The sequence below is a fragment of the Podarcis liolepis genome (genome assembly GCF_965112155.1).
Source record: "Podarcis liolepis genome assembly, chromosome: 15".
Classification (NCBI taxonomy): Eukaryota; Metazoa; Chordata; class Lepidosauria; order Squamata; family Lacertidae; genus Podarcis; species Podarcis liolepis.
The window spans coordinates 22,795,377-22,812,950 of NC_139566.1; the positions used below are offsets into that span (position 1 = coordinate 22,795,377).

Below are 17,574 nucleotides of genomic sequence, written 5' to 3' on the forward strand. Positions count from 1 at the left end.
TCATTTTTATTTGCCCTTGCTCAAATTGTTTTCGTTTCCCCCCCAATTTTTTTTATTAGTTTTCACAATATTATAAACAAACAAATAAACACACAAGACAAACAAGACAAACAAACATAAATCATAGCCTTATTGAAAATTACAGTTATTAACTTTGTTAAGTGACTTCCTCGCTTCCCTTTGGTTGAATTTCATTGCATGTCCTTTTTCAAATCCCAAATTTCCAAATCCCAATTTTTTATATAACTTAAGCATTAACATCCTTAGATCTTCACCTTATGGAATTAAACATATTAATTCATCACTTAACAAAAACAAAATCCTTAGCCCATTAGGTATCTGCAAGCTACTGAAAATTGCTCAAATTGTTTTCAGTTGCCCTTGCATCCTGAGATCTCAGCAAAATCTTGATATAAAGCTTCGTTTAAAAAGCAACAACTTGTCATACGTATCTGCCCAACCGCTAAGCTGTGTACGCACCATACTTTTAAAGTTATGTTTCGCCGTGGCCACCAAAGATTCCAGGGAACTGTAGTTTGTCAAGGGCGCTGGGAAATGTAGCTCTGAAGATGGAGAAACCACATTTCCCAGGATCCTTTGGTGGAGAAAACGGGCTTTAAAAAAGTATGGCGTGCGTACGCAACTGCCAAAGGACACCAGCCTCGTTGCAGGGATGCAACAAACAAATGAAGGGAGGGAGTTGAACTTACTTTCGCTGGGTAGCCCCTCCGGATCGGGACCGTGACTTCTGCCCTCATCCAAGGTGAGGATGAGGGGGACGTCGTCATCTTCTGGATTCACAGCCATCCCCAAGAAGACTTTTGCTTTGCTCCAGGAAATCCCTTTAAACCCCGGCTCCCGTCGCCGCTTCGTCGAAGATCAGGCGCATCTTGCAGACCTGAGACTGTCCCGGGTGCGTGGAGGAAACGGCACCCATCTCGGCGGAACCCTGGCCCGCATCATGGAGCCCCCACCAGGTACCCCGCCTGGCTTTTTGGGTGCTCTTGTTGCCAAAGGAGCGTCAACTCTCGACTTGCGCCGTCATTCACTTTCCGCGCAAAAACGCCTCCGCCGTCGCTGCTGCGTCCCAAACTCAGCTGGCGTCTGTCTCTGACCTCAGCAGCCCTTCCGACTTAGGAGGAGGATCATCCCTGGAGGGAAAGGGAGGGAGGCGGGGAGAGAGTGAGCGGAGGCCGAGCGGAGGCGAACCAAAGAGATGGTGCTCTGCTTTAGCCGGCCCGGGGCCAGCCAGCATCGCTAGGCGCCTCTCTTCGGAATAGCGCCTCGGTGGTCCATCGCTGCGCGCAAAAAAGCAGGGAGATCCGTTTCAAAACTTGGGGAAGGGAAAGAGGGGGAGGCCTCTCGCAATTGCAGCTGGACTATCTTGATCTCGGAAATGTTTCCGCCCACCCTGTTTTCAGGGCTCGATCGGTTTTGCAACGAGATCCCTTTCTCCCCCCTTAATCCAGTACAATAAAAGCGCAGGAGTCTTTTATTTAGCACGCTTCTATAAGACCCTTTACTCTTAAAACAGTAAAAGGTGGGCTGTTGTTGTTGTTGCTGGGCTGGGGTTTTTTTCGGGGGGGGGGTACTCTTCTCGCCAACATTGTTGAGTTTTGATTTTGCACGCCTTCACCCTCCCCTCCTCCCTTAACCAGATGTTAAAAGCCACTTTTGGTAGCCACTGTTCAATTTTTGATTTTGCACCCCCAGCTCTTCCTCCTCTTCCACTTCTGGGCGTCCTCTTTTATTAAAGACGGAATTGCTTCTTAAGAGGCTCTTTTTTTCCTTTACCTGCCAAACGATGCCCTCTTAATAAAGAAGAACGCCTCTAGGCATGGGCAGAGTTCCGCCCAGCCTTCGGCATTTTAACACCTGGATCGTGTCGCCACCACTTCAACTCCAACCTCTGAACCCCGTTTAGTATATAAGCCATTCTGTCCCGTCCCCCTAACTATATGATTGCCATTTATTCTTACTATCAGTTATGGAAGGTCGGAACTTTTACAGCGCATAATGCGGCTCAGCCTCCCTTGCCTGCGAGGCCGCTGAAGGGGAAGGGGCTCTCTTTACCTTCCCCCTCCCCGCTGTCCTACTTCTTGCTACCGGCGGAAGCAATTCCTAGGCCTTTTTGGAAGGCGGGAGTATTGGGACGACGACGACACGGGACACGATTGTTGTCTGAAACCGCCCCCTTCCATCGCTTGTCGCTGCCGCCCCTCACCTGGCCTCAGGGCGGCCCCTTCAAGCCTGAATACCGCTCTTTTAAAGACAGCGACACACGCACATAAAATACGCAAATAAAACAAAACACGCCATATGAAACTGCGGGGAGAGGAACACCTTCTTAATTGCCCTAATTTTTGGTTTATTTCTCGTGGTGCCTTTATGAAAGTTGAAAGCTATAAAAAAATCATCTTATAGTGTATATAAAACAGAGAGAGCAATTATAACAACAGAGGTGGGAAACAAAACTCTAAAATAGGCGCGTGGAGTGAGTACAGTTGCACATGGGTTAAAATAAGAAAAGTTCAAGTAAAGGTTAGCATTATCAATGATTTTATATTTTTTGTGTTATTTCTTTGCTGGACTATCTTCCTTGTGGTGGATCGGTGGCAAAGGATCGGGTTCAATCCCTGGCGTCTCCGGATATGGCAGGGAGCAAGAGGGATCAATGGTCTGACTTAATAATAACAATAACAAACTTAGTTGGTCTCTAAGGTGCTACTGGACAATTTCTTTATTTATTTCGACTGCGTCAGACCAACACGGCTACCTACCTGAATCTAGAATAATGATAATAATAAAAGGCAGTATCCTACGTTTCTACGTAAGTGCAGTAAGGCTAACTTTACGTGCCGGGCACTGCGATCCTATATATGACAACTTGGAAGAAGACACCATTGGTTTCACTGGCGCTTACTCCCAAGTGAGTGTTTTTAAGGATTGCAGGCTCCATCTAGAATTGCTGCCCCAATCATCATAGGGCGGGATATAAGTAGAAACCGGAAGCTGCTTATGCACTTCATGATGGTATACCTCTATATCCCTCGCCCATGCCCTCTACGTACAAGGAAAAACAACCCGTGCGCACGCACCATCCGCTTACACGCCCGCAAACTTTTTAGCTCCGCCCTACACGCGTGCGCAAAACCCAACCGAGCTCTTCTGTGATAGGCGAGAGATGGCCCTATTGAGCCACCCCTGAGTTCTTAAAGAGCTGGTATAGAGGTAAGACACAAATTTTCAAACTTCCGGTCCTCATATGTTGAACTCCACCATATGAGTGGCAAGGAGCGTCCAAAGCAAACTTTCTACTAAGCTGGGGAGCTGCTCTGCCCCCACCTGCGTAGCGTCCTTTTCCCAATCTTTGAACTGGTTGCTTCCAAAGTCTCCAAGCATACAATCAGGGAAAATTTGAGAGCCGCCTTTAGGGCACTTCCGTTCTAAAATCAAACTTCCTTCGAAGTAAAGGTGTCACCACAGAGATTGTACGGGGTAGAGCGGTACCATCCTGAGACCATAGAGAGTTTCTTCTCTCCTCCGCCCCCCTCGTAGCTCCTTTGCTATAATAAGAGAATCATAAGCCTCAAGTTTCTCCCCCCCCCCCCCCCCATGGACGCTCAAGCGTATGTGTGTCGTTCTAGAAATTTTCACCTCTATGGTTGCCCTCCCCATACGGTCAAGACTCAAGAAGGAACCTGAACCGCAAAAAGCCGCTCTATTGCGTCTATGTCCCCTTGGTAGCGAGTGGAATGTCGAAGGAGGGTTGGGGGCGGGCTTAGAATATTCTCATATAGTTTCCGCACTGCTATTGGACAGCCCTTTTATATGATGCCAACGATAGGCAAAGAAGTGTCGGAGAATGTGATTGGTGGCTTCTCCCACCACCACGCTAATTGGAGTTGCCAAGCAACAGGCAAGCTGGGCCTTGTTTGAAAAAACGAGGCGGTGGTAGCGGTGACCCATTGTGGGGGTGGGGGTGGGGTGCAAGGCTTGTTTTGGGGTGAGTTTAAGGAAAGTCTAAATTGTTTTAATAGTGGGTTATTACCATATTTTTGTACTGCATATTATATTGGTGTTATTATAGGTTATGTTTTACATTTAAATATTATCTGTGAAATCTATGGATGGGCATCTGTACAAACTTAATAAGCAACATGCATAAATTTAGGAAGCTCTCTGTATCTCTTAGCCTAACCTCCCTAGCAAGGTTGTTGCTTGGAGGAGGTTGCAACTGTGAGCCGCCTTGAGTGTGTTGACCAGAAAAAACTATATATATATATATATATATATATATATATATATATATATGATAGCTATGTGTGTGTGTATATATATATATATATATATATGTATGTATATATGTGTGTGTGTGTATATATATATGAGAGATATGCGTGTGTGTGTATGTGTATATATATATATATATGGGAAAGAAAATTAAGGTGTGGAACTGGGTAGCTGCTGTGCGCTGTGACAATATCTACAAGCTTTAATGGTTTCAAAAGAGGATTAGACAAATCTATGGAGAGAGGTCTGTTAGGGGTTATTAGCTGTGATGAAACCTCCATGTTCAAGCAGCAGTATAGCACCAGTTCGTGGGGATGGGGAGCAACAGCAAGAGAGGGCTTATCCTTTTATGCCTTGCTTGCTGGATTCCTGGATGCATCAGACTGTGTCGGGAACTGCCTGGACCCTATGGGACTTCTGAATAAATGTAATTTGTATAGGACTGGGGTTTTTGTTTGTTTTTTAACAAGGGTGGCGTGTGTGAAGAGCCACAGAAGTGTGAGGAGAAAGGAAGGCGCAAGAGATGAATAATGCAGTTACTTTGGCTTTGTTTCAGTAGTGGCTCAGTAGTGAAGTTTGGGGTGTGGCACCCCAGGAAAACAGATGCCATACCACTGAGCTGGACTAATTTTAAGTAAGAAGGCCAGCAGGTGGAGGGAGGGCTGGCTGAGGGTAAAGCCTGAGGTTTCTAGGGTGGTTCCCCATTTACCCAGTAAATGTTTTTTTACCTCTCATGGACCCTAAATCATCCCTTTACCTATTACAGCTCTTCTGCTTTCCCATTCTTCAGATTCTCTCCTCACTTACCCGCTTCTAAGTTGTCTGTTCTAGGGCGTATAAAGCACCATATTTCCTCATTATTCTGTCCTGGGTTGCGTGAGGACCACAAATGGCAAATAGTATCCTCATCTTCTTTTTTGGCGTCAAGTAGAGCTAGGCGATATATCAATATATTGTCCGAAACTGGTTTGAAGTCCGTATTGAGATACTGGTTTCATAATTTTTGACCTAGCAATATATTGTGAATCATGATGTGTGTTTGTGTGTGCTGTGCAACAGTCACGATGCTGGGGAAACCGTGAAGCCAGCCAGTGCCTCTATATAGCTCCATACATTGTGATATGCCAACATATTGCAATGTTTAGCTGGAGATATATTGCGATGTTGAAAACCAGATATCCAGCCCTAGAGTCAAGTCTCTTTTTTATATATTCTGTATTTGTGATTCTGGGACCAACATGTGTGCATGTGCGGGTTTTTAATAGTCCGTTTCCCCGCAGAAATTGAAGCATCAGATGCACTGGAGCACCTGCTTACTTGGTACTGAAGACTAAAGCTACTTGTGGATCTGAAAGCACACCCTGTGAGGATACCTGGCTGAAAACATGGCAACCCAAGTAGTCCAACTGTCCACCCAATCAGATGCCAACCTGACCAGAAAGGTGAACCTCAGAATGCCCCTGAAGATCCTAGAGCCTGGTCGGTCAAAGCTATCCACTGTTGAGACCAAGAGAATTATATCTGTGATGGACGATACCATCTTTAAGGTGGAGCTGGTCAGCGCATTCTCTTACATCATCAAGAACCTTGAGGATATGAGTGCAGTGTTGGGACCTGAACTTACAGGGGCTCTTAAGGAACACCTGCGGCTTTCAAACGTTATGGAGGCGACGCTCACCCGCCTTGAAGAGGAAGGGGTTTTGCAAAAGGGCACTGCCAGAGGGTGGCTCATTGACACTGAGGATCCAAGTGGCTACCTTGTCTTGCACATACAAGGCTTAAGGTCTTCTGTCCGAAATATTGTACGCCTGTTTTTTGCTCATCCCTTAGCTTATCAGGCAATACAAGATATTGCCAGTTTCAGGCAGCTGACTGTCTCACAGTTCATTAAAGGCCTTGTGGAGCTCAGGGGGTTCTTGCTTGAGAAGCTTCTGACTACCCCATTAGAAGAAAGAGAAAGAAATCGGTTTATACATGAAATAAGTCAGCGAGACAAGAAAAACACAGATATGATTGCAGCTTTGGAGGAGGAACTGGCAGCGGAGATCAAGAGTCGTGATGATGAGGTACAATGGGGTGGCAGCAGTGGGGCAGGCAGTTTGGGATTTGACTGGTCCAGAGCAGTCGTCCAGCCCAAAACTGTATCAAAAGAATTGCAAAATATCACACAACCAGAAAGGCTGCTGGCAGAAAAAAAAAGATGTTGTTGGATTACAACTCCCAGCTGCTCTAGCATGGCCAGTGGTGAGGGATAATGGGAATTGTAGACCAGCTACTTCTGTAGAGTACCACATTGGCTACCCACTGTTAGAACAGGAGTTATCTCCCAGCTTCAGCTTTCAGCTGTGTGTTTTGCAAGGATATAGAATTGGTAGACAGGTCCAGTATAATAAAGACTGGTGCCATTGATTGATATTGTTGATTTCTTAAAACTTATGCAGCAGCCCATCAATAATTATATAATATATCCTAATTAAAGTCAAGGAAATAAAACTTTTAAAACAGCCTGAGTGAATAAACAGGCACCAGAAAGACATAGAGAAGGCATTAAGTGAGCCTCTTTAGGGAGGTTTTCCATAGTTGGGGTGCTGATACCAAAAAGGCCCTTCACGTTACTTCCAGCAGGCTTCTGCCCTGTCTGGTCTCGTACTTCCCAGATCCTCAGCAGCATTATTTTAAATTGTTCTCTTGACTTGTGTTGTCATTTGAAATGAATTGGTGTTTGTGCCTTGGATTGAAAGTCCTGCTGACCCAGCTTGGTGCCATTCAGATCTCCAGAAAGAATGCCACAATCAAGGACCTCAAAGCCCACTTGCACAGCCTCTCCAAGGTCTCCGAAAACCAAATCCTGCGCACCCGAGCAGAAGCGGAGAAGGCGCAGAAGACAGAGCTACGCGGGTCTCAGGGCAAGTGTGCCAAGCTGCAGCAGGAGCTGAATCAGCTTAGAGCCGCACTAAATGCCCTCATTGTGGAGGACCGGGAGTCTGAACTTGCTCTCCGGAAGGTAAGCAGAGGTGATCAAAGCAATTATTCTCAGAAGAGAATAATTCACAAGGCTGCCCGTCCGAGCGTTCTTACTAGAACAACAGCCCAATGCCTTCCAGATATCTTGGACTGCAAGTCCCATGAGCCCCAGCCAATGCAGCTGGGAATCATAGTCCAAACATAGCCCAACCAGGAGACCAGGTTGGCAAAAACAACACTAGACCAGAGTTTCTCAAACCTGGGTCTCCAGCTGCTTTTGGACTACAACTCCCATCATCCCTAGCTAGCAGGACCTGTCAGGGATGATGGGAATCGCAGTCCAAAATCAGCCAGGGACCTTTCCCCAATTAACTTTTTGTACACGATAAGGATCCTGCAATCTACCAGTAGATCACAATCTACTGGTTGGGCATCCCTGATCTAGCACATGGCAGGTTGTAGCATAGATCTGGTGGACTGATTTGGCCACAGTGGCTTAGAAGTGCAAGCCTGGGATAGAGCTGGAATCAAACAGCCACCTGGGCCAATCCCCTTCCTCCATTGCAACCAATGTTATCAAACTGGTAAACTGTACATACTTCCAGGGGTGGTGGTACTCAGTATCTGAATTAAGAATACTTTCCAATTTTTAAATTGTCTCCCAGCCAAACTTAAAAGACAACAATTTCTTTATGACTGGAAAGGATTGTTGTGCATTTAAACTCTATACCTATTGAACAAGTCGATTTACTCTGAAGGTGGCTAGGCTTAACAAGTTTTTTAAAAAAGCTTTCCCTGGGGAGGCCTACATGCATTTTCAGAAAACATTGGGTTTTGTGCATCTGCATGAGCACTTCAACTGCAAAATCATTTCTGGCTCTAGAGAAGTCTTGCAGGAGTCAGTTTATGCCAGAAAAGACCCAGCCATGGCCTGCTGCTGGCTGTAGAATGGAAACCACAAGTGTACAGAAGATGGGCATCTCTGGTGCATATAAATGGGATAAACAGCACCTATCAGGTTAATAAACTCAGCTGGTTGCCATCGTTGTAGCTAAATGACTATGCAACTGGAGCCAGCCACTTACTTGACTTAGCAAAGCTACACAAACATGCTGAGTTTGACTGAGTGCGTTGTCCAAACTCAGAATCATAGCTCTCTCCTCACTAACCACAGGTTGTAACTGAGGAGGGAGCTTTAACCATGAGTTTCTACACAGACAACATGCTAAGCCAAACTTTGGTTTACTCATCGTAGTAAGCTCTGGCCCCCAAAAGGCTGGGGGTGGGAAGCCAAGTAATTGTGAGCTGAGCTCATCCCCAGGAGCCTGCAATTTCACGCAGTCTCATAGTGCCAAAGTTTGGCTCAGTGTGGTTGTGTGAACCAGCTGACTGTGTTACCAGGCCCAGAATACCTGAACACTTAAAGCTGTCCAGAGGCTGTTGGTTGCCTTCAATGGAAATGTCATCTACTAGTATAGCCAGCCGCCCCAGCTTAACCCTGAAACTTTGGAAATTATTTTCTTCTCTTATTTATTCTAGAAAAAATACAAAGTGGAGATGGAAATAGAGAACTGGGTCCAGAAGTATGATATTGAGATGCTAGAAAAGCAGGTACGGTTGTCAACCCAAGTCTAAGCCTTTTCTCTGCCAATTCTTTTTGCCCATAAGAGGTCATTTCACAAATGTTAAGCAGCAAAACCTCCCAGGGCACTGATGTAGGATAACTCTCCCACTTCCCTTATATCAGCTGGGTTCCCTTTCCTACCTCCATGATTGCAACATTACCTAGGAAAGTGAGCTGTTTCAGCCTCCTCACGAATTACTATTTGAAATTGCTCAGCCAGATGATCTGGCATTGCTGGTTTGATTAATTGGACCACAACAAAAGCATCCTTCAGTTCATGTTTTCTTTTCTTTTCAAGCTGGAATGAGAACTTGTACAGGTGTGCAAAAAAATAATAATATGGTGCCGTCCAGATGTTTTGGACTCTAGCATGGTCAAGGATGATGGAAGTAGTAGTCCACAACATCTGGAGGGCACCATGTTGCCTGTCCATGACTTAAGTAGATTTTTCATCGATGGCTAACAAGGAAACCAAATACAGGGTCCTATTGCGCTAATGTATCATTGGCAACTTGCTACCTGCTAGGGAGCATGCTCAGGCTACAAAAGGAGGTTTGCCAAGGCCCTTTCTGCTGCTCAGATTGGGTAAGAGGGGCTTTAAAAACTCTATTTGCCCTATTTGGACTTGTAAGAGAACAGGTCGATGGGCAGAACCACTGGTCCCCCTTCTCTTTCTTGGATCACAATTCAGGAATCTTGTAGCAACTTAAAGGAGAGGTCTCCAACCCTTTAAGAATATGTCAAGAGATCAGTTCTGTTAGATGTAGAGGCAGTTGCTTAAATGCCAGGCCTTTGGGGACATGAATTGAGAATCTGAGAACCTGCCATGGGCACTACATAATACTGCTTTCAAAGCACAGTGCAGATGGGGCCGTCGTCTTTAAGCACCACAAGACACTTTGCTGCAAGGGGCATCACATCCTACCGCCTCCTATAGCTCAGAATATGTCAAGAGATCAGTTCTGTTAGATGTAGAGGCAGTTGCTTAAATGCCAGGCCTTTGTCCATCCCCAGGAGGAGATCGAGGAGATTGACGTGGTCTATGTGGTAGAGAAGGAACAGCTGGCAGAGCTGAGAGAGAAGTATGCACTGCTGGATCAGGAATACAGCCAGATCAAGGAGGAGAGGAGGGTGAAGCAGGAGCAGAAGGAGAAGGCCGAGAAGGAGCTGGCCATCCTGGTCCGAGCTGCCACCCTCATCCAAGCCTTGTGGAAGGGCTACCTGGTCAGATCGCTGCTACGGTCCAAGAGGAAGAAGAAGGGCAAAGGGAGGAGAGGGAGGAAGTGAGCCTTCACCTTTTCCTGCCCTGCCCCGTCCCCAGTCACAGGCAGCCAAGTCCATTCCAGATCGTCCAGAATGGGTATTTAGCACTCCCAAGGGAGGTTTGTCGTTCCTCAATAAATGCTATCAGCCAGGTAGGCCAAGTTGTAAAAGAGCTGTTCTCTCCTTTCTCCAGGTTTGAAAGGAAACCGCAGGGGAAGCTTTGCACAGAACTTGTTCTAACTGTGCTCAAGAATTGCAGGGGCAAAACTCGTATTTCAGGGGTGGGGAACTCAAGGCCCAGGGTCTTTCTCTGGCCCAAAGAAATCTCAGAATTGTTCAGTTGGAAGGGGCCTCCAAGGATCATCTAGTCCAATCCTACAATGCAGGAATCTTCCCCAAGCCGCATTTGTTAGGGTCCCTGCTTTGCACTCCCAAGTGCTTTTGCCTGACTGTACTGTCTCCTTGAATTCTGGGATAAGCCTCCTGCTTGCATGGATGGAAAAGAGAGGGGTGTGTGTGAGAAACTAGGCCACTGTAAAAAGTAAAATTTGCATTCATCGCTCCACCCACTTTTGCTTGTGGCCCTGCCCACCCCTGGCATGTGGCCCCCCAGAAGCAAATGTGGTCCTTGGGATGAAAACAAAACTTCTCTCCTACCTCTTATTTCTTCATTCATATCCTTTTCACCTATCCAAGAAGTTCATCTTTTTGTGCCCAGAACAAGTTGGACAGAAACATGGATCTGCCTGAGACCACCCCAATAACCAACACACATGAGGCAGGGATCTGAACCAGTCTCCTTGGCCAAAATGGTGTCCTCCAGAAGTTGCTGGACTACAACTCCCATCATCCCCTCTGACCCATGGCAGGGCCTTTACAGTGACAGTTCCCCATTTGTGGAATACCCTTCTTGATGAGGTGCGTCTGTCTTCCTTATTACTGACTTTCAGGAGAAATCTAAGAGCATTCCTGTTTACCTAGGCATTTGATGGCCAAAAAACACTGTTCCTGGCAAATGTTTTGAGAGGAGGTTTTAAACAGTTATACTGCCCTGGGCTCCTTTGGGATTATTGTCATTATTACTGCAGGAATTCGACTGATATAAGAGGTCATTTACTGTTTGTGTTCATATTTTAAATTATGAATCACTTTGAAATCTATGAATGAAGGGCAGTACTGCTGTCACGACCACTCTCAGCACCAAAGAACAGGCAAAGACTGCTAAGGCTAGCGAGCCCACCGGCTAAGATTCCTAACGGAACATGGGCAAACAGCATGGCCCTTTCAGTGGTCATTTTGCATGCAGAACATGTGAGAACAGCAATCTTTTTATTTATTTATTTCCAGGGCGGCCTGGGCTTACATGAGCTTGTAGCTCTTATGACCCTGGCAGATGACGACCCGGACAAATTATTCGAACGTGGTCTAGGCAGAGACCCTGGGGAAGCCACTGAGCCTTGGTGATCCTGCTCCACACTTGTCCTTGGCTTGCTTAGGTGGGCCTGGGAACCCTCAGAAGTTTTATACAGCCGGATAACAGGTTGGGGGGGCGGCCGCCCCAGAAAGTCCTGGCTGTCTGCATCTAAGCAGTTCTCAGGATGCCCCCAAGAAGAACTTTCTCCTCCACGCCAGGTTCCAAACGCCTCTTTGCCCTGGGTGTCCAGTGTCTCCCGATGGAAGGCTCTCAGGGGCGTGTCCTTCGGGCGAGGGGAAAGGACTGGCCGGTCCCTCGCAGCAGAAGGCGGAGTCAAAAGCAAAGGGCGGAGCTTAGCCACTTCCCCCTTCACCATCCAGGGAGTCGCCTGCTCCCAGCTCCCTGGCTTTGGCCCAAACAGGGTCTCATCGCAGTAGGATGGGGTGTGACTTTTCAGCCTTCATTGAGAGATGAGGGGGGAGAGAAAGAGAGAGATGTTTACTGGAAACAGGAGCCAGGCCTAGAGAAATCATTCTAAGTACCACAAAGTTATTACCATGCATACAGTGTGGTTGAGGCAACCCAGCCAGAAGGGTGGGGTATTAATAGTAGTAGTAGTAGTAGTAGTAGTAGTAGTAGTAGTATAGTGCTCTATACCCATAAGTCTCAGGGCTGTTCACAACATAAAATCACAATATAAAATCACAAAATGCATAATAAAAATAAAATAAAAACCAAACGAAGAATAACCCAATAATCCCTCCCTCCCCAACACATTTTTAAAGAGCACTGGATGTCAATCAGCCAAAGGCCTGCTTTAAAGAGAAATGTTTTTGCCTATCACCTAAAGGTGTATAATGAAGGCGCAAGGTGAACATCCCCGGGGAGAGCATTCCACAAATGGGAAGCCACTGCAGAAAAGACCCGTTCTGGTTTTGCAACCCTCATGGAGGCGGCACACAAATAAGGGCCTCAGAAGTCAATATCGGGACAAATCTTAAGAGAAATTACTCATTTATTAAATCAGGTGGGGAACATCAGGGCATAGTCTTTTTTTCCTTTTCTTTTTTGCAGTGTTGCCTGACCTTGGGCCAGCCACAGTTTCTCAGCCTAACCCAGCATTCTTCAACCTTGGTTTTCCAGCTGTTACTGTACTAGAACTCCCATTACCCCCAATGGTCAGGGATGATGAGGAGATTGTTACTTATTTATTGCATTTTTATCCCAGGAGCTCAAGGTGGCATGAGCGGTTCTCCCCACCTGCTCCTCATTTAGTTCCCCACAACGACCCTGCCAGGTAGATTAGGCTGAGACCCTAACTGGCCCAGGACCACACCTAGCGAGCTTCTGGGCTGAGTGGGGGATTCGAACCTTGATCTCCCAGGTTCTTGTCTGACACCTCTAACTGCTACACCACTGCTGGCTCTGACATTCCATCACGGACATCTGGGGGCCCAAGGCTGAAGAAAATTGGCCTGACCCACCAATTGTTGGGGGGGTAAAATGAGGGGACGGACACAACTGTTGTGCCAAATTGAGCTCCTTGGAGGAAAGGCAGGATATAAATATAATAACCTGGCAGGGCAATCTCACTTTTGCGGACTGTCACAGCTCCTTCAAAACCTCCCCTGTTGTTGTTGTTGTTTAGTCATTTAGTCTTGTCGACACTTCGTGACCCCATGGACCAGAGCACGCCAGGCACTTCTGTCTTCCACTGCCTCCCGCAGTTTGGTCAAACTCATGCTGGTAGCTTCGAGAACACTGTCCAACCATCTCGTCCTCTGTCGTCCCCTTCTCCTTGGGCCCTCCATCTTTCCCAACATCAGGGTCTTTTCCAGGGAGTCTTCTCTTCTCATGAGGTGGCCAAAGTATTGGAGCCTCAGCTTCACAGTCTGTCCTTCTAGTGAGCACTCAGGGCTGATTTCCTTCAGAATGGAGAGGTTTGATCTTCTTGCAGTCCATGGGATTCTCAAGAGTCTCCTCCAGCACCATAATTCAAAAGGATCAATTCTTTGGCGATCAGCCTTCTTTATGGTCCAGCTCTCACTTCCATACATCACTACTGGGAAAACCATAGCTTTAACTATACAGTCTTCATTGATCACTGCCTTGCTGTGGCGAAGGGGCTTGAATAACTCAGAGAAGCTATGAACTATGTCGTGCAGGGCACCCAAGATGGACAGGTCATAGTGGAGTGTTTTGACCAAACGTGATCCACTTGGAGCAGGAACCGGCAAGCCACTCCAGTATCCCTGCCAAGAAAACTCCATGGACAAAGACAACAGGCATATAAAAACCTCGCCTACCTGTATTTATTTCCCTTTCTCGGAGTGTTGGTGAGCGGAGCAACTGTCGAGGGACTGGTGTCCACCTCCCATTGTGTCGTCTTGGGACTCCACAAAAGGGGTCTCGGAGAACTAGCTTTCTTACACACCCACGGCGGGTCAAACTCTGCTCTGGCGTTCAGTCGTTCTGCGGGGCTGCCGAAGAGCGACTCGTCCACGTAGGAGGCTTTGGCCGTGACCCTGTAGCCTCTCCTCCCACTGCGTTGGAACTGGCGGGGCTGGATCCCCAGCTCAGCGGATGCCTTCATAGATCCGGTTAAGCCACGCCGGCCGGGTCAGGCCCTGCCATCCAGGTCTGCAGGAGACTTAGAGGTTCATAAGCAAGATCTGAATGAAGCAAGACGTCACTGGTGAATGCCAAGTCAGACTGATAGGGTAGAGCAGAAGTGAGGACACATTTCGCCATCTTGGCATTTCATTTCGCTTTCAATTTGTATACTGGCTTTCTATATTACACTACACAAGCGGTTCACAAGCTGAACAAACAACAAAATCGACAGCAAAGATCTCACCTGTTATAGCAATCGGATCCAATACCAAAAAGAAAGTCACAATAACTTTAAAATAAGCTTACAGTGGTACCCCGCAAGACGAATGCCTCGCAAGACGGAAAACCCGCAAGACGAAAGGGTTTTCTGTTTTGGAGGCGCTTCGCAAGACGAATTTCCCTATGGGCTTGCTTCGCAAAACGAAAGCCCATAGGGAAATCTCCGGGGACCTGTTTTAAATTGCTGGCGGTCGGGAGCAAAGACTTTCACCCACAGCCGGCCTTCAGAAGAGGTCCTGGACCTCTTCTGAAGGCCGGCGGGGGGCAAAAGTCTTTGCTCCCCGCCCTCCTGCCTTCCCGGGACAGCGGAGACTTCTCCGCTGCCCCGGGCGATCTTAAAATGCTGGCGGGCGGGAGCGAAGCGTTCGCTGCCGACCCCCAGCATTTTAAAATCTCCCCGGGACAGCGGAGGCTTCGCTCCCGCCCGCCAGCATTTTAAAATCGCCCCGGGACAGCAGGGGCTTTTAAAATGCTGGCGGTCGGCAGCAAAGCCCTCCTGTCCCCGGAGCTTGCGGGGCGGGAGGTGGGAAGAAGGGCTTTTCTTCCCACCGCCAGCCTTCAGAACAGCCTTCTGAAGGCTGGCAGTGGGAAGAAAAGCCCTTGCCCCCCCCCCCCAGCCTTCAGAAGAGGTCGGGGGACAGACTGTCCCCGGACCTGGTCTGAAGGCGGTTTCCCTAGGAACGCATTAATTGATTTTCAATGCATTCCTATGGGAAACCATGCTTCGCAAGACGAAAAACTCGCAAGAAGAAAAAACCTGCGGAACGAATTAATTTCGTCTTGCGAGGCACCACTGTATATCAAATAAAGCAATATTCCAACAATCTGTTAGATTATATTAGTAAATGGTAAAATGAAATATCAGCGAATAGTAATTAAACAGCTTACAAGGAAGAATTACTAAACTATAATCAATAAAAATGACAGCAAGTCACAATGCATAAAGTACCACACGACGTGCAAAACCATGTAAAAGGATCCAACTGAGAAGGACACACAACTTGAGAAAAATAAATAAATACCCCTGAACTTCCAGGGGCCACATGGCAGTGGTGGGCAGGGCCAGAACCAAAAATGGGTTGGGGCAACGGATGTCAGTGTCAGTAGGCTGGCTCCCACTCACCTCTCGAACTTCCATCCAGGTAAAAAATTGGCCTGATCAGAGTTGAAGGACACAATTTTGACCAGGGCAAATGCAGGATGAGGCCTGGGGCAAGTCCTGAGGGCCAAAATAGAGAGGTCTTGTAGGATTTAGATACAAATTACACTATGCTTGCGAGCGAAAAGGCTCCTTAAAAACCTCACAAGAGGCAGAAATTCAATTTCAACCCTCTGGCTTGATGTGAAGAGTTGCTTAGAATCAGTTTTTGGCAGAGATTTCTTGTGCTTATTCTTTTGTGCCCCACCTTTCCTCCAAGGAGGTCAAGGTGGTAGAACACAGTTCTGTTCCTGCCGATTAATCCTCACAACAACCCTGTGAGGTAGGTTAGACAGAGAAGACTGTGACCCACCCAGGTTTTGCAGCTGAGCAGGGATTTGAACCCCCAGTCCTAGTCTGACACACTTTAACTACTACACTACAATGAACATAAGAAGAGCCTGCTGGATCAGGCCAATGGCCCATCTAGACCCACATCCTGTTCTCACAGTGGCCAACTAGATGCCTCTATGGGAAACCCACAAGTGGGACCTTAGCGCAAGATCAACTCATCTTTTCTGGGTTTCCCAGCAATTGGTATTTGGAAGCATTGCTAAGTAGCATTGCCGGGTTTCCATCAATATAATAATAATAATATTTTATTTATATCCTGCCCTCCCCAGCCGAAACCAGGCTCAGAGCGGCTAACAACAGTAAAATGATACAGCATTCTAAAATCAATTCAATAGCCTTCTCCTCTCTTTGAATTTGTCCAATCCTCTTTTAAAACCATCCAAGTTGGTGACCCTCACTGCCTCCTCTGGGAGGGAGTTCCATAGTTTAACTCTGCACTGCCTGGAGAGGGGTTTTCTTTCATCTGCCCTGAATCTTCCAGCAAAAGATTCCCAAGTCACTCACGCTTGGAAGTATGCCACGTCAAAATCAAGCGGGGCTTGCTTTCCGATAAGCAGACATAGGATCGAGCGGTCTAACTGCCCTCCGCTGTCTGCGTTGTTTGGATCTCGCTTCCCTGGGAGACGCAAGCATCACAGCCCGCTCTGAATGCAAAATGCAGTTGCGGAAGACGAAGCAGCAATTTGCATGGAGGAATGTACATTTCTGCAAACGGGCACGGGCCCCGCAAATCTGTCTGGTCGCCTCCCCTCCTAGACTTACGGATTTGCAGCTTTCCTCCTCGTTCTGCTTGCCGTTCCTTTCTTCTCCCCAGCACATCAAACAACCAAAGAAATGCCTGAGCAAAGAGGTCAATACGGACCTCCTTTCCGGTGCCCATTCGCAGCCAGAAACGCAAACGTAGAGCCCAACCACCGCTGGTGTGGAAATATTATTTCAAAGCACTGCAGCGAGAAACTGCCTTTGATTCCGCCCCAAAATATTGATTCATATAATCGCCTCCTATCACTAATAATATTTCCTCTCCAGTACTTACGAGTTTCACTTCGGAACCCGAAATGTAGAATGAAAACTGTGGAGACTGCGCCGCCTTGCGGGGCTGGGGAAAAAAGAGAGGACTGGGCGAAACCATTCTACGGAGGAGACAAGGACTCCCAAGAGGAGAATGAATCGATTGACTCACATAGTCTAAGTGGCTTCCGGTTGCTCAATACTCCCCCCCTCTTTTAAACAGGAAGGAAGAACGTCCCATAGAAATCCCTGGAGAAATGTAGGGCTTTAGAGTTTGATGGGCGTGTGGACAGGATTTGCCGCCGCCCCCTCCGCTTTTTTGTAGCAGTACCATCAGGAGTTCCCAATTTTTCTCCTGTCTTCTGAAACGTGGTATTTTACTTTTTACTTTTTAAGTTAAACTGCAATATGAATACATGCAGGCCAATAGCGCAGAAAGAAGCCTTATACTTGCAGTACTCACCGGGTTTGGGCTAGGAGGAAATCAATCTACAGAAATTGGCTTTGGCTGCAACGTGGGGCAGGATTATTTGAGCATCCTCAGCCTCATCTCTAAAGTGC

General features: G+C 47.2%; 3 protein-coding genes and 1 long non-coding RNA gene across 17 annotated transcripts in view; 1 reads left to right on the top strand and 3 right to left on the bottom strand.

Annotated features, from left to right (window-relative positions):
- Nucleotides 1-3,003, bottom strand: part of TPCN1 (two pore segment channel 1) — a 48,302-nt gene extending 45,299 nt beyond the window's left edge. For 2 of the 6 annotated variants that reach the window (XR_014519834.1, XM_083478565.1), the window contains exons 1-2: nucleotides 2,781-3,003; nucleotides 711-1,151 (exon numbers count right to left, since the gene is read on the bottom strand). Coding sequence is in view for 5 of the 6 variants with exons in the window: in XM_083478565.1 (XP_083334691.1) it covers nucleotides 711-807 (97 nt within the window). In the remaining variant the exon portion in view is untranslated. Of the gene's footprint in view, nucleotides 1-710; nucleotides 1,152-1,794; nucleotides 1,931-1,979; nucleotides 2,233-2,780 lie in introns of those variants that run through there. The other 4 variants (XM_083478569.1, XM_083478567.1, XM_083478566.1 and 1 more) reach the window with 4 other exon arrangements.
- Nucleotides 3,004-3,162: 159 nt separating this feature from the next.
- Nucleotides 3,163-10,314, top strand: DRC10 (dynein regulatory complex subunit 10). 4 transcript variants are annotated; one of them, XM_083478757.1, is made up of 5 exons: nucleotides 3,163-3,231; nucleotides 5,574-6,359; nucleotides 7,064-7,297; nucleotides 8,797-8,868; nucleotides 9,896-10,314. In XM_083478757.1, exons 2-5 carry the CDS (start codon nucleotides 5,679-5,681, stop codon nucleotides 10,166-10,168), a joined length of 1,260 nt encoding a protein of 419 aa, XP_083334883.1. In that variant the 5' UTR covers nucleotides 3,163-3,231; nucleotides 5,574-5,678; the 3' UTR covers nucleotides 10,169-10,314. The 4 variants fall into 4 exon arrangements, with proteins under 4 accessions (XP_083334883.1, XP_083334885.1, XP_083334884.1 ...); XM_083478759.1 differs by lacking the exon at nucleotides 3,163-3,231 and adding an exon at nucleotides 3,662-3,919; XM_083478758.1 differs by lacking the exon at nucleotides 3,163-3,231 and adding an exon at nucleotides 3,789-4,006.
- On the bottom strand, nucleotides 7,929-9,825 carry LOC310695044. The gene is made up of 2 exons (XR_014519889.1): nucleotides 9,672-9,825; nucleotides 7,929-9,608 (listed from the first exon to the last, which is right to left on the bottom strand). It is a non-coding gene; the product is annotated as an uncharacterized lncRNA (long non-coding RNA).
- A 1,140-nt stretch (nucleotides 10,315-11,454) lies between the features above and the next one.
- Nucleotides 11,455-17,058, bottom strand: RITA1 (RBPJ interacting and tubulin associated 1). Of its 6 annotated transcripts, none has more exons than XM_083478871.1 (4): nucleotides 16,865-17,020; nucleotides 15,574-15,669; nucleotides 13,865-14,230; nucleotides 11,455-12,016 (listed from the first exon to the last, which is right to left on the bottom strand). In XM_083478871.1, exons 3-4 carry the CDS (start codon nucleotides 14,149-14,151, stop codon nucleotides 11,482-11,484), a joined length of 822 nt encoding a protein of 273 aa, XP_083334997.1. In that variant the 5' UTR covers nucleotides 14,152-14,230; nucleotides 15,574-15,669; nucleotides 16,865-17,020; the 3' UTR covers nucleotides 11,455-11,481. The 6 variants fall into 6 exon arrangements, with proteins under 6 accessions (XP_083334997.1, XP_083334994.1, XP_083334995.1 ...); XM_083478868.1 differs by having other exon boundaries at nucleotides 16,765-17,020; XM_083478869.1 differs by having other exon boundaries at nucleotides 13,865-14,472; nucleotides 15,245-15,669; nucleotides 16,765-17,020.
- Between the last annotated feature and the right edge of the window lie 516 nt (nucleotides 17,059-17,574).

What these genes read in the sequence shown, in the direction of transcription:
- DRC10 (XM_083478757.1), top strand. Translation starts at nt 5,679, where the DNA reads ATGGCAACCCAAGTAGTCCAACTGTCCACCCAATCAGATGCCAACCTG. An exon ending in CTGAACTTGCTCTCCGGAAG is followed by an intron (nt 7,298 to 8,796) that starts GTAAGCAGAGGT and finishes TATTTATTCTAG; the next exon opens with AAAAAATACAAAGTGGAGAT. An exon ending in TTGAGATGCTAGAAAAGCAG is followed by an intron (nt 8,869 to 9,895) that starts GTACGGTTGTCA and finishes GTCCATCCCCAG; the next exon opens with GAGGAGATCGAGGAGATTGA.
- RITA1 (XM_083478873.1), bottom strand. Translation starts at nt 14,151, where the DNA reads ATGAAGGCATCCGCTGAGCTGGGGATCCAGCCCCGCCAGTTCCAACGC. An exon ending in AGAAAGGGAAATAAATACAG is followed by an intron (nt 12,017 to 13,864) that starts GTAGGCGAGGTT and finishes CTCTCAATGAAG; the next exon opens with GCTGAAAAGTCACACCCCAT.